This window comes from Myxine glutinosa, chromosome 10, assembly GCF_964187855.1.
Source record: "Myxine glutinosa chromosome 10, kmMyxGlut1.1, whole genome shotgun sequence".
In the NCBI taxonomy this organism is placed as follows: Eukaryota; Metazoa; Chordata; class Myxini; order Myxiniformes; family Myxinidae; genus Myxine; species Myxine glutinosa.
The window spans coordinates 33,063,189-33,077,352 of NC_136270.1; the positions used below are offsets into that span (position 1 = coordinate 33,063,189).

Consider the following 14,164-nt stretch of genomic DNA (forward strand, 5'->3'; position numbering starts at 1 on the left):
CTCGGATGGATGCACATCATATGCACCCATAATATAAACCACGGTGCGAATGAAAAAAAAAATGGGATAAAAAGTTTCTCCAAACTGTCCCGATTTCTTGATTATTATTTTTTTTGTATTAGTGACTGTCCCTATTCACCCATAAAATGGGGTGAATAGGGACAGCCATAAAAATCCTATTTATTCCTATTTAACCCATATATGGGGTTAATAGGGACGATAAGTTGCTTTTTAAAAAACAAGAGAACACTTTCAACCCAAATATCAACAAATCAGTATGGTTATCAATTTTCAGTGAAAAAAGTTTCTGAACTTTTTTTCAGTTTGTGTCCCTATTCACCCCATTTTTACGGTATCCAAGTGTTTCTCTTTGCAGGATCCTTTGGGAAGAAAAATAACCAAATCCGTTATCCCTTCTCCCTCTGGTGTTTTACCCATAACTAGCAGAAAATACCACTTGGCCACTAAATTCTCCACTAAATGAATTTTGGTTCTCACGATCCGTCACTAACTGACAATGTCCCCACAATTCCTCACCCTAGAGGTGCAGAGGTAGCTTTTGAGCAGTCTCATCTGGGTTCGGATTCTGAGCCAACTATTATCCTTAACACCTGTGTGTGCTTGTTTATGTGTGTGACTGTGTGTGTAAATCAAGTACCGTATAGTCGTCGAAGAAAGTTGCAAAGCAAAAAGTTTTGTTTGATTTCCTTGCGTCTCATTCCGGGCGATGATGATGAGAAACGCCAGCAATGTCCAAGTTTCATCAAGGAACTTTTACATAGATTAAATTAAGGATGAGGACGACACAACACATCGTTGAAAACATTAATTTGGCCTTTGATTACCTTTGATTACATTTGGTCTTTGACCACCATTTGATTACATATGGTGGCCAATGCAGTGCAGTGCTTCGACAAAGGGTAAGGCCCGAAACGCCGGCACCTTTTCATCTTTCACAGCAGATAAATCAAAAAAAATATTTTCTTCTTGTCTATGAAAACATGGCTTCACCATCAGCCTGATGTCATGTTGCTTTGATGATTACTGTTTCATAATTATAACACTGTGTATGGAATAGATTTAAATGGAAGATGACTGCCCCGGACAGAGACGCCATCAACAGCTGGTATTCCATGATGCATTGTTGATGAGCTCACCAGCCAAGCCAAGAGCACGAATCCTTTGCTGATGGTAAGAAACTTCCATGGTCTGCAAAATCTCTTCCTTTATTACCCTTGCCAGAGGAGAGTGTATTGCATTTGAGTATGTTTATTGGTCTCCCTGTACTTCTAGTAAGGGCATTTTATGAGATATTTCACAAATCTGTTAACTAAATTGTTACCAAAAAATTTCTTCACCAATATGTTTGTAAAGGTGTGTAATAACATGTGTTAAAATGTTGAAGTTCAACTCCCGTGGGAAACCCAGAAAAAAAGCTGTTGAATTCGGGTACCGAAAAATTATTTTCGAGAATTTTTATTTTTTATAATCGGCCCTTAAGTAACTTATGAGGGGTCAAATAAGGGTTTTTCATGATTCTGAGTTGATTGTTAACATTTATATTTTCACTTTTACATTTACACACAAAGTAGCTTTTATTTCACATACATATATAATACTCAAGAGTTATTTCTCATTCCTTCAATAACTGGGAGGAACTCGATCTGTGTGCTCTGCTTTGCATCATTAGCATGGATTCTCTTCATCCAGCCATTCCAGTTGGAGTGTGGGAACTCAGGATCGTTGGCTTTGATCACCCACCCCGCTGCCCAGAGTGTGTCACCTGGAGTGAGGAGTGGCTGATCATGAGCCAGGGAGGAGGAAAGCTCAGCGAGGGGGAGAAACATGATCGCGTTCGTTCCTATCTGTTTCCTGTTCGTAAATGGAATAATCTTTACTTGAGTTCCTCTCAGGATCTTAGCTTTGTCGAGTGCCTTCAACTTCACCCGGGGGAAAGCTGCTGTTGTCTGTGGATCTGGCAAAGGTGGTGCCGGAGAGGTGACTTCGATCCAACCCATTGAGTGAAAGGGAGTGTTTCCGTGAATAGAGACAATGTTTAAATCTATATTGTCTCCAACAAACTGAGTGACTGCATTGTTTGTTTCCCCAACCTCCATAAAGACCACCTGATCATTACTTGACAATTCACTTTCACTGGCTGGCACTTTGGCTGTCATCACTGATTGATCCTCAAGCGCAGCATCAACCGCAACCTCATCATTGATCTGTTCATCGGTTTCCTCCACAATGGTGTCAAGAGTGCCAGAAGTATCTGGAACATCATCTCCACTCCTACTATTAAGGAAGCAGTATTTGTAGTTTTGTGTCTCCGTGTAAGACTCGGTGTATCCCAGCCGGTGGAACTTGTTGAGCATCCATTTTGACCCAAATCTATGATCAAGTTGTATGGCAAGCCCCATTTGGTGTGGCAATACTCCAGACCGAGGTCGACAGGCCTTAATAAAATTCTGCCCCCAAACGGCAACTCTTTCGTCTGTCTTGACAATCGGTCTCAAGAACATCTGAAGGCTTGCAGGAACAAGTGTCAGCTGACTATCGATGTCAGTCATACTGTGTGTGGTGGGGTATGACTTTGGACCTAAATCAATCAAGGCAATATCATTGGATATGAACTTGAGTGCTGTCTTTATGATCTGAATCTTCTCATCTCCATGGTCAAGATTAGCATGATGCGCTCGCAGAATATTGTCGGTGCCATCTTTGAGACAGAGTACATCTGCCCTTCTTTCCTGTGTTGTGAAATACAAACAAAGTGTCTTCGTATTTCTCTAGAAGTTTTATCTTTAGCCAATGCTTTGAATAAGAAAGGCTCTTCTCTGGTGACTGATCAAACTCCTGCAGCTTTTCATGGACTTGGTCCATGTTCATTACCCCATGCTCTAATTCTGAGTCTAACCATTCGCAGAATTCAATAAAAACTGCCTCTCGCTCCTCATCAATACTCCTCTGTCCTCTCTTCCTTTTTCCTTCCTCATCAGTCTTGGACAAACTGTCACCTCTCGCAAACACAAGTTTGCATCGCAAATGGTACAGTGTTTCTTCTGCTACCAAGTCGTTGATCCCTTCCAGGCGTCCAGTGACTTCAGTGCCCCAGTCATCCCCGCGACTCCGTGTTGTCTTCAGCAAGCTTGCCTTCAGTGTATCTGCAGTCAAATTATCTGGCACTCTGTATTTCTTTCTAGCTTGTGCTGGATTATTTTTGTAGAGCTGGGCTGGTTGGTTGCAAAGAATGCATACATCCTTATACAGGAGGTCAACTGACTGTGATCTTCTAGAACTGCAGCCAGTTGATGAACTGAACTCACAAGTAGTGTGTCTTCTCTTCAACTTTGATTACTCTTTCTCTGCCTTTGATGCTTGAGCTGACTTCTTGGTGGTTGCAACAAAGTTGTTGTACAGATCATTTTTACACTTCTGGTGGTACCTCAGTTTTCCTTCCTTTTGAGCCTCCTTCATACGTTCCACAACAGTAACATTTTCGACAGTTTCTGCTTGTTTCAATAAAGTTGAGTATCCCTTTGGAGTTGCCTGTATGAGCCTTTCAGCTGGTGTATCCGAGCGTGCACAGATGAAGCAATTGAGCACAGGTGGAGTAACGTCTTCATCCATATTGCTAGAATCCATGTCCTGCAAAGTAGAAAATGAGATATATTTAGAAATTATTTTTCCACAAAGGAGTGTCTGTGGTGAAATATAAATGTTAACAATCAACTCAGAATCATGAAAAACCCTTATTTGACCCCTCATAAGTTACTTAAGGGCCGATTTAAAAAAATATAAATTCTCGAAAATAATTTTTCGGTACCCGAATTCAACAGCATTTTTTCTGGGTTTCCCACGGGAGTTGACCTTCAACATTTTAACACATGTTATTACACACCTTTACAAACATATTGGTGAAGAAATTTTTTGGTAACAATTTAGTTAACAGATTTTCATATGTTTCCCTTACTATTCTTTCTCTTTATAGATTTATATTGGAAGCCTAACATTTGTGCATCTCCTCATTTTCCATCTTCACTCTCCGACACTTATCATGCTATTTTAGTTTGCCTCCAGGACTCCATGGGTTAAGTACAGCAGCGCTGGGCTTGAAAGCTCAATCAGTTGAGAAATGACCACCAAGGAGAATGAAGAAACAACGTCACCTTCCCCTGGTATGGCGAGCTGAGCGTTACAGAAGCATAAAACCAGGTTACTGAAGCCTTAAGGCTTATTATTTGAAATGAGTGCAGCAAAAAGAGCAATCAAATGGAAAATAAATTATGAGAAAAGGAGTAGTGTTGTTGCTCATTTGGCAATGGAACTTAATGGAACAAGGTTATTGTATTGATTTTTCAGGTCTTGAAGCCACCACAAACGGACCCATTGTAGTTTCCACAATCTGCGTTTTAGTCCACATCCAAAAGAGGCCATTGTGGTTTATTGCACAGTTTTTATGTGTAATAAACAAAAACAATTTTGTTGTGTTTTATTACTCTTGTGTAATAAAATACAATACATTTATAGAATGGGACTCTGTGGAGCACATACCTCTGCCAGGCTGAACAGTTTATGTTTTGTGGCCCACTGATAGGCCGAATCTGCATCCGGACCTTAACTGAAATCTAATCGGCTTGTTCTTGTCATCCACCCAGCTCATCCACCGAGTTTTGTCAAAACCCATCCACAACCTTTTGAAATATCGTTTTTGATCCCATTTCTCAATGGTGAAAAACCACGTGAAAAATTATAGTGTCTCGTATCCGGGTTTTTGTGAAGAACCGGAATGTGGATCCGGAATGTTCACCAACATCTAATCAATTCTTCCTTGTCACACACCCAACCTGTCCATCAAGTTTCATCTCAATCATTCCATAAATTTTGAGATATTGTGCTCAAAAGCAATCAAACGGACAAACAGGTGACTACATAACCTCTATCCACCTTCGGTGGTGGAGCAAACAAAATATTTCTTCTTCTTTGTTTTTAATGGAAACTCAAGCATCATATGGAGGAGCAAAATGTTGAATCATCATCGTTAAAGGTTTTCCATAATTATAGCAAAAAACAACTTGTGCCAAGAAAAGTAAACTTTGCTATATTGTTTGTTACCTCCACCAATGAAGGTGGACGGAGGTTATGTGTTCACTCCTGTCTGTCTGTCTCTGTCTGCTTGTTTGTGACCAGGATATCAAAAAATGTTGTGGACTAATTCGGACAAAACTTGGTGGACAGGTTGGGTGTGTGACAACGAAGAATTGATTTGATGTTGATGAAGATCCGGATCTGGATGCTAGAGTTATTTAAGTGATTCTTCACCATTGAGGGATGGGGACAAAAACGGTATTTAGCACAATATCTCAAAAGGTTGTGCACTCATTTGGATGAAACTTGGTCGACAGGTTGGGTTTGTGACAAGGATGAATTGATTCGATGATCGTGAAGATCCGAATCCAGATACGAAATTTTTAATTACTGACTGATTCTTCACCATTAAGAAATGGGGGCCAAAAACGATATATAGCATGGTATTTCAAAACGTTGTGGACGAGCTATGTCAAAACTAGGTGGGTGAGTTGATTAGGTGACAAGAACAAGCCAATCAGATTTTGGTTCAGGTCCGGATCCAAATCAAGCCCGTCAGTGGGATATAAAACGTAAACTGTTCAGCCTGGCAGAAGTATACGTTGTGCCGAGTGCCGTTCTAGTTTACTTTGTTTTCTGTGCAACCCAAGCAACGTTCCATTGCGATCGATAAGCTTTACAAAGTTCCTTTTATTCAATGACCCATTGCCTTTTTGTTTATTTCTTTCATTTATTGCCATTTTCTAATCTCGCTGACCCTCCCAACAGAGTCAAGTCCACCTGGAGATGAACTCAGCAGTCCATCACTGTCACCCACGATTGAGCAATGTGGTTTGCTGGAGTCGAGCTTCAGTGCTTTTCCGTCCTCCCAAGAGGCAGGGAAAATTTGGGGGGAGGCCCAGACTTCCAGAAAGCACCTCAACATCCCCCCACCGCCACCCGAAGACATTCAGGATGAGGACAGTTCCATGTCATACTTGAGCCCCGATAGTGGGGGTGGCTCGAGTATGCTGTGGCACGATGAGTCTTCGTCCAACTTCAGCATGATCAGCACTGATGGAGGCAGAAAAGACGAGGCACAGATGCCACTCAAGGCACGCAAGGTGTCTCGACGCCAGAATCCAAGGACAGTGAGGCACAATAGAACTGAGGTCGATGTTTTTGATGCAAATGCACCTCATTATGTGCTTTTAAAGCTGGGAAATGATGGATGCAAATCTGGGTGAGCCTGCTCAATCGAATTTTGTGTTATCAACTTGGTAAAGTAGTTAGTTATCTTGAGTTTTGTTTTGATATTTGTTACTAATTAGCCCATCCACGTGTGTGTGTGTGTGTGTGTGTGTGTGTGTGTGTGTGTGTGTGTGTGTGTGTGTGTGTGTGTGTGTGTGTGTGTGTGTGTGTGTGTGTGTGTGTGTGTGTGCGCGCGCGTGTGTCCCTGTGTCCCTGTGTCCCTGTCCCTCTGGGATGTAACGTTTTTACCATTTGAGGTATTGTCATCAAATTTTCACCAAACCTTTATTAGGATAATATGGAAAAGGTAAATTAATAATTTTGTCAAAAGGTCAAAGGTCAGCATCACATAAAATCATCAATTTTCATTCAATTGACCTGAAATTTAAATTTACCGTTTGAGTTTTGTCAAATTTTCAACAAAGCTTTATTATGATAACATGGAGAAGGCAAATCAATAATTTGGTCAAAGGTCAGCGTCAAAATCGTCAATTTTCATCCGAATGACCTGACATTTTAAGATTTTGCATACTGGGTCACTCAATTGGTTCACCAATCAAAAGCTACAAGAGAATTGTTTTTTGTTTTTTTAGATCAGAAGGTCAACGGTCAAGGTTGCGTAAAATCACCAATTTTCAACCAATTCACCTGAAATTTCAAGAATTTGCATATTGGGTCACTGAATTGGTTCACTAATCAAAAGGTAGGAGTCGATTGTTTGTTTTTTTAGGATCAAAAGGTCAAAGGTCAAGGCTGCATAAAATCATCAATTTTAATTTTGGATATATTTTTAACTCAACTGGACTATGTCCAGCTGAGTTTTTGTCGACACCCAGTGTCCGTCGTCTGTAAACAATTCGACGTCTATGCTCTAAAAGTCACAAATATTGATGAAATTTGATGAAACTTGTTATGCAGCATCTTTAAGACAAACTAGTTTGGGATTGCATTTGGGCGTTGCACGCCCAAAAATGGGCGCGGCAGGGTGGTCATATTAAAAAATCAATTTTTGTCAATCTGATACTTCCTAATGTAGCTGGAAGGCTGAAACTTGGTGTGTAGACAGTATGTAACAAACCTCAACACATATATTACAGGTTTTGACGATGTCCGAAAAATGACCTCGTCATGACCTATGACATGACTTGACCCATAAACATCAGTTTGGACGACGTCCAAGCTCTGAAAGTCACAAATACTGATCAAATTTGATCAAACCTTCAACGTTACTGTACCTCTTTAGCACATATAAACGATATAGTTTGTGGTTCTATTATGCATATTCTAACCATATTGATATAGACCAGTTGAGTTCAGGTTCCCTGGAACCTCTCGTTTTAAACTGTCTTCCTCATTTTGAGCATGCGGAAGAAGAAGAAGACGTCTGAATACAAACGAACACCGATGGGCTTTGCATTTTCAGATGATTTCTAATTAGTTTTGCTTTGGAATATGTTGTAGTTGTACATTTTCCTGGTTTAGGGACGAGGCCTTGTTCGAGACAAACTTGGGTTGACCTGTTTGCGGTTCCTATCTAAACATGTAGCTCATTATCTGGGTCGAATCCTAAATTCATATCCCATGGACTTTGTTGTTTTGTCCATTCATTGTCTACAAATATCCTTGTAAATCTGCCAAAATCCATATCCTGCATGTACCATATATTTAAACTCCTCCACAAATCTTAGCCACTGTTTATTCAAATAACAAAACAACTCCACCTGACTTGGCATGGTTGTTGTTTGTGCGGCTGGTGCACAGAGGGACTGAAGGTGGTACGAAGGCTGTGGGCCATGCACTTGTCCCAATCAGAAAACAGTTTCTAAGCAAGGCTGAGGGGAAGGAGCTCCAGATATTGGTGCAGCCAGAGCGACAGCACCGTGCCCGCTACCTCACCGAGGGCAGTCGGGGCTCTGTCAAGGATGTTAGCCAGCATGGCTTCCCAACTGTAAAGGTTTGTTATTCTCACCTGTTTTGCTGTTGTGCTATTCTGCAGCAGGTATTTGCCAGGTAGAATGATTGAATACCAGAGGCAGCAGTGCATAATAATACAATATGTTGTAGGAATAAGGTTAAATACCATCACCAAAGCACAACTATGAGAGTTGTGGATGAAAAAAATAAAATAATAAAGCATCCTTGTGGCAAAATAAATTGCTAACTTCATTTCCTTGCATATTTATTGGGTAAATTTGCACAGCCGAACCTGAAAGCCTTTATCCTTTCTGGTCATACAGCGAGCGTGTCACTCAGATGACTTGGTTATTTAATTTGAAGTGTGTTTTATGCATTTGAGGGTTCCAAATGAACCTGCTGGAATTTGATGTGGAACTGGAACTGTTGATTGAATTTGAAGTTTAATTAGCCGGCTCCCACACGCAGTGGGAGATGGGGTTTTGCAATCATGTCTGTCTATCTGTCTGTCCCATAATATCTTATTTCTTTTTTTTACCCATTTGAGCTTTTGTTATCAAATTTTCAAAAAATACCTTTATTATGAGAATATGGAGAACACAGATTTATAAAATTGTATTTTTTTTTTACCTCTGCCACCAAAGGTCGATGGAGGTTATGTTTTCACCCCTGTCTGTCTGTATGTTTGTTTGTCTGTCTGTTTGTTTGTCCGTGAACAAAATATCTCAAAAAGTTGTGCACGGATTCGGATGAAATTTGGCAGAGATGTAGCGTATGTGACAAGGACGAAATGATTAGATTTTGTTGAAGATCCGGATTCGGATCCGGCTAGTAGAATTTTTTAAGTGATTCTTCACCATTGGGAGACAGGGCCAACAACGATGTATAGCAGGATATCTCAAAGTTGTGGACGGATTTGGAGGCAACTTGGTGGACAGGTTGAGTGTCTGACAAGGACAAATAGATTCGATTTTGGTGAAGATCTGAATATGGATTCAGATAAGAGAATTATTTAATTTATAAGTGATTCTTCACCATTGAGAGATCAGGTGAAAAGCGAAATATAACATGATATTTAAAAAAGTTATGGACGAGTTATGACTAAACTTGGTGGACAGGTTTGTTCGGTGACAAGAACAAGCCGATTCGATTTTGGTTCAGGTCCGAATCCAGATCTGGCCTATCATTGGGATACAAAACATAAAATGTTCAGCCTGGCGGAGGTATGCGCTTTTCCGAGTGCCGTTCTAGTTTAAACTGTGTGCGTCAAGTTTAGAGTACAAAGCAGACGCAGACAGTCTTTGTATTTTGAGATGCTTTATAGTTCATTATGAGATCCATGCCCGTCTCCAGGGGGCTGAGGGCGAATAGGGTTGGGTGCGAATGCGCCTACTCTGCTGGTGAAAAACAAATTTCAATTCTGAAACATGCATACCCTATGCTAAAATTCCTTTTACTGAAGAATATTTTTGAAACAAAAAAAATTCGATGAAAAATTTGACTTTTTCGAAGTAATTAAACCCAAACAATCCTCCAAAGTATGGGAAATGAAGTCTAGGATTAGCTTCTCCTGAGGAGAGGGGGGGGTGCCCCTGGACCCCCTTTAGCATGGGGTGCCTTTAGCATGTGGGCCAGGGATAATAAACAGTTTACACTTTTAGATTTGCACCCCACACCCCCCACCCTCTTTGAAAATCCCAGCGACGGCACTGAGATCCAAACTGTTCCTAAAATTAATTGAAAATGTCTACCAGCTTATTCAAGCATTTCTTAACATGTATTAGTTTGCGGTATGTGTAATTTTTATTATTATTATTATTATTGTATTCAAATGATGTAATTGGGTATGCATGTGAACAAGCTTACTACAACGACACAATATATATGTGTGAAATACCTGCGGATGACGTACTACTATGTGAATTTCTCTTCTCACCTATCGCACAGCTATTGGGCTATTGCGAACGTACAGCACTGCAGATCTTTGTGAGTACAGATACTGGGCAGGTGCGCCCACACGGTTTTTACCAGGTGTGCCCCGTGCTTGGCCGCAACACGACACAGTGCCACGAGCTAAAGGTGGATGGGGTTTCCGTGATCGAGATGATGCTTGAACCTGAGCAGAACATGACTCTACCGTGAGTGCACTTCTTTCGAGGCTTATTGGTACTTGTCGATTATAAAAATCATTGGTCCAATAACCTCCAAACATAAAACATCTGCTAAATCTTCCTGCTCTGCTCTCGTTGTGAGGAATTTTTCATGCTTAATGTGGATAAAGAAAATGAGAAGAGGAAGGGGGTAGGGGGGAGGTAATCTGAACAGACATTTGAAGTTGCCACCTCTCGCATTGTTGGCATGTTCCAGACAGGTGTTGAGTGGAGATTGAGACGTCTATATTGAGTGTGGAAAACCTGAGTCAAAACCAAGCTGGTAGCTTAGCCAGGGCCTTCGAGCAGCAATAAAGGCCATACAAAGGAATGGTTTCAAAAATCTCTAATTGCCACATAGTAGATGTTCTTTTGTAATACAAGGAAAATATTTTTTGTGGCCTAGAACACAAAAAAGCTTTCTTTGGCATTTGTAATTGAGTGGCATTGTCTCCATGTCATTGCTCTGTGCAGCGTGGACTGCATTGGAATCCTTAAGCTCAGAAATGCAGATGTCGAGGCTCGGTTTGGCTCGTCTCGCTGCAAGAAGAGAAGTACTCGAGTAAGGCTGGCTTTTCGTGTTATCCTCAATCGAGCTGATGGCTCCACATTAACCCTACAAGTGGCCTCCACACCAATCCTTTGCAGTGAGTTGCTGAGTGGGATTTTTAAGGTGCTTTACATTTCAGTGTGTACGACGTCCCTGCATCCTGACACAACACTCACTCGATTTGAACCATGCTGCTTCGTAAATTAATTAATTGTGCTTTGGTGGGCCGTGCATTCTGCTGGTGACTTTTTTATATATTTATTTATTTTGAAGCGGATTTACCTTCATTAAAAAAAATGGTCTCTTGTGAAGTTGAACTTGTTTTGTGTTTGCAATTTCAGCCCAGCCCACTGGAACGCCCGAGATCCTAAAGAAAAGCTTGCACCGCGGATCAGCCGGTGGTGGAGAGGAACTTTTTCTGATTGGGAAGAATTTCCTGAAGGACATGAAGATAATATTTAAGGAATGCGAGTCAGGTGAGTACTTCAAAATTGTTTGTTTGTGTTTGTGCATTTGTGCTTGTGTTATGAGGGAGTCAACGTTAGCTTTTTAGTCCAGAAAATTAAAAGGTACAGTGAGTTTGATGAAACTTCCCCTATATCTCAGGGTATGCCCCGGCTTCACACGACATACTACACATGTAGCGCCACGATGCTATCTGTCAATATTAATTTTTACCTCACCTGGAACGAAGTTCAGGGGAGCTTATGCGATGGCGCATCGTCTGTCCGTCAGTCCGTCAGTCAGTCAGTCAGTCAGTTTGTGAACACTTGCAACTTCTTCTCTGAAACCGCTGATGGGATTGTGGCCAAATTTGGCACAAATTATATTTGTTGTGTTGTGACTAAATTTTGTTCACGGCATTAAAAAAAATCTGGGTCTGAGGGGGTTTACCGGGGGTCAAAGTGGATCCAGGTTTGAACCCCCAAAATTGGAATTTGCTTTTTCCTCTGAAACTACAAACATTATTTCACAATGAAACTTGACCACAACCTTCAGCTCCCATGATGTACCAAATTTTGTTCACGGCATTTAAAAAAAAAAAATCGCGTCCTGAGGAGTCTACTGGGGGATTGCCCCCCAAAATAGGTATTTTTTTGTTTGTTTGTTTAAAGGCTTATGATTATGTTAGTGTGATTCTACATGCTGCCCTGTCTTCAAGCAATCATTGAAATTGGTTTAGAATACCTTTTGTCTGTGTAGTATACTGTTTATTCGACCAGGTGAGTGCCAGGAGTACTGCCCCTATGTTTTGGTATAGGTATGCAGCCATTTCGAGATGTGCTTTAACATCTGCATCATTTATAAATGATGGTGAATGGAATTCACAGTGACAACTCTGGACTGTATGAGCAATGATTTACAACCTCGAAACCCAAGATGCTTGAGTGGTGGTGGTCATATTTCCGTGTGAAGGTGAGCGTTATCATCCGGGAAAGTCATGCCCAGGGGTAGCATACCTGATGTGGGTGGATCGAGTGCAGCCACCCGGCTGCTGGTTGCATCATTTTCAGTGGGCGCGTCTGCCGCTGATGCAATGCCTCTCTATAACCAGTGATCTGGTACTCATTTGCCGAACTCGGAAGGATGACAGGCTGAGTCAACCCCACCTGGCGTTAATTCAACGGGATTCGAACTCAGGACCTTATGATCCCAAGTCCGCCGCCCTAACCATTAGGCCAACACCAGGTAGCATACCTGATGCTGTCTGTGTATTGCTTGCCTCACGTCATTTAGTAACAAGTCAATATTGAGGTGTGCATTAACAGTTTTTGCACATCCTAGAAATCTATATTATAAAAGGAGCCGTGTCTGTCTGTCTGGTTGTTCGTTTGTCGTGTTATAACTTGAGAACGGATTAACGGATTTCAATAAATCCAACTGCGGTGGATTCGGGTAACTCCCGGGAATATTTGTGATCCCAATTTTTTTTTTTGTGGGTATATGGACATGCGTGTTAAAACTGCAAATGCCAACACATGACGTTGGTTATCCGTGCACGGAGAGGAGGATCTCCAAGGAATACTTCTTTGTTAACTTGAGATCAGATTTCAATGAAACCACTCTCAGTCGTGTCAACGTGTGGCCCTGAATGGGTTTCTCTCATCTCCTCTTCCTGTTCAGGCTGGAGTTCCCCAAGGTAGTGTTCTGGGCCCTGTGCTTTTTCTGGTCTTCACCAATGATCTCTCTGACTCTCTTGAAAATCCTCTCTATCTCTTTGCTGATGACTCTACTCTGTCACTCCATTCCTCATCCCTCAGATCGGCAGTCTGCAGCCTCCTCACTCTCTGCAGACCTGGACAAAATCACAGACTGGGCAAACAAATGGAACATGTCTTTCAATCCTGATAAATCTCACACTCTTACGATGTCTCTCCGAAAAGACCGACTGGAAAACCCTCCCATCCACTTTCTGAATAATCCTCTCCAAGAAGTTCTGTCACTCAAGCTTTTGGGTCTCACTATCTGCCATGATCTTTCCTGGGAAAACCACATTTCAAATCTGGCCTCCAAAGCCAGTCGCCGACTGGGCATCCTCCGTCGTGCGAAGTCCTTCCTTGGCACACCTGAGCTCCTCACCACATACAAGGCTTTCATCCGCAGCTCTATGGAATACTGCTCTCCCCTCTGGTCTGGTGCTCCTGCCTCACACCTAGCTCGTCTTCACACTGTTGAAACCAAAGCGTTCAGAATCATTGGAATCTCCCGCGATGAAGCTAACTCCAAGGGCCTTTCACTCACTCACCGCAGGCAGGTTGGTGGTCTTTCCATCTTCTACCGACTCCTCTCTGGCCTTGCCCCCCCAGCTCTCTCTGGGCTCTGTCCCCCAAATATTCCTACAGGTCGCACAAGATCTGCCTGCAACCCTCTTATGGTTAAACTGCCAAAATCAAGACTTTCTGCTCACCTTCACTCCTTCATTCCTCTTTTCTCCTGCCTCTGGAACAAACTCCCTCACTCTCTTCAATCCCACTCCACCCTCCAGGTCTTTAAAACAGCTGTTCACCACCATCTCTTATCCTCCCCCATCCAAAACCTTGATCTTTTCTACCCCCGCTAATTTCGGTCCCCTTGTGTTTTATACCTCTCCCCCCCCCCCCCCCCCCCCTCCCTCCCCTTCCCACGCCTCCTGCCCCCAAGCCCTCTCCCTCCCACACTTCTCCCTGCTCTCAAATGTTGTGGTTGTGTGCTTCCCCTTCTCTCCCCATCTTGTCTTCCGCTCCCTCTTTTT

At 42.1% G+C, this 14,164-nt stretch overlaps 1 protein-coding gene across 2 annotated transcripts in view; it reads left to right on the forward strand.

Moving 5' to 3' along the window:
• LOC137434440 (uncharacterized) overlaps window positions 1-14,164 on the forward strand; it is a 68,108-nt gene that overhangs the window by 35,305 nt on the left and 18,639 nt on the right. Inside the window, exons 3-9 of one of the 2 annotated variants that reach the window (XM_068127428.2) lie at window positions 1,079-1,191; window positions 4,070-4,178; window positions 5,857-6,310; window positions 8,080-8,272; window positions 10,180-10,370; window positions 10,857-11,029; window positions 11,274-11,408. In XM_068127428.2, coding sequence (XP_067983529.2) covers window positions 4,136-4,178; window positions 5,857-6,310; window positions 8,080-8,272; window positions 10,180-10,370; window positions 10,857-11,029; window positions 11,274-11,408 — 1,189 coding nt within the window. In that variant the 5' untranslated portion in view covers window positions 1,079-1,191; window positions 4,070-4,135. The remainder of the gene's footprint in view (window positions 1-1,078; window positions 1,192-4,069; window positions 4,179-5,856; window positions 6,311-8,079; window positions 8,273-10,179; window positions 10,371-10,856; window positions 11,030-11,273; window positions 11,409-14,164) is intronic. The other variant, XM_068127429.2, reaches the window with a different exon arrangement.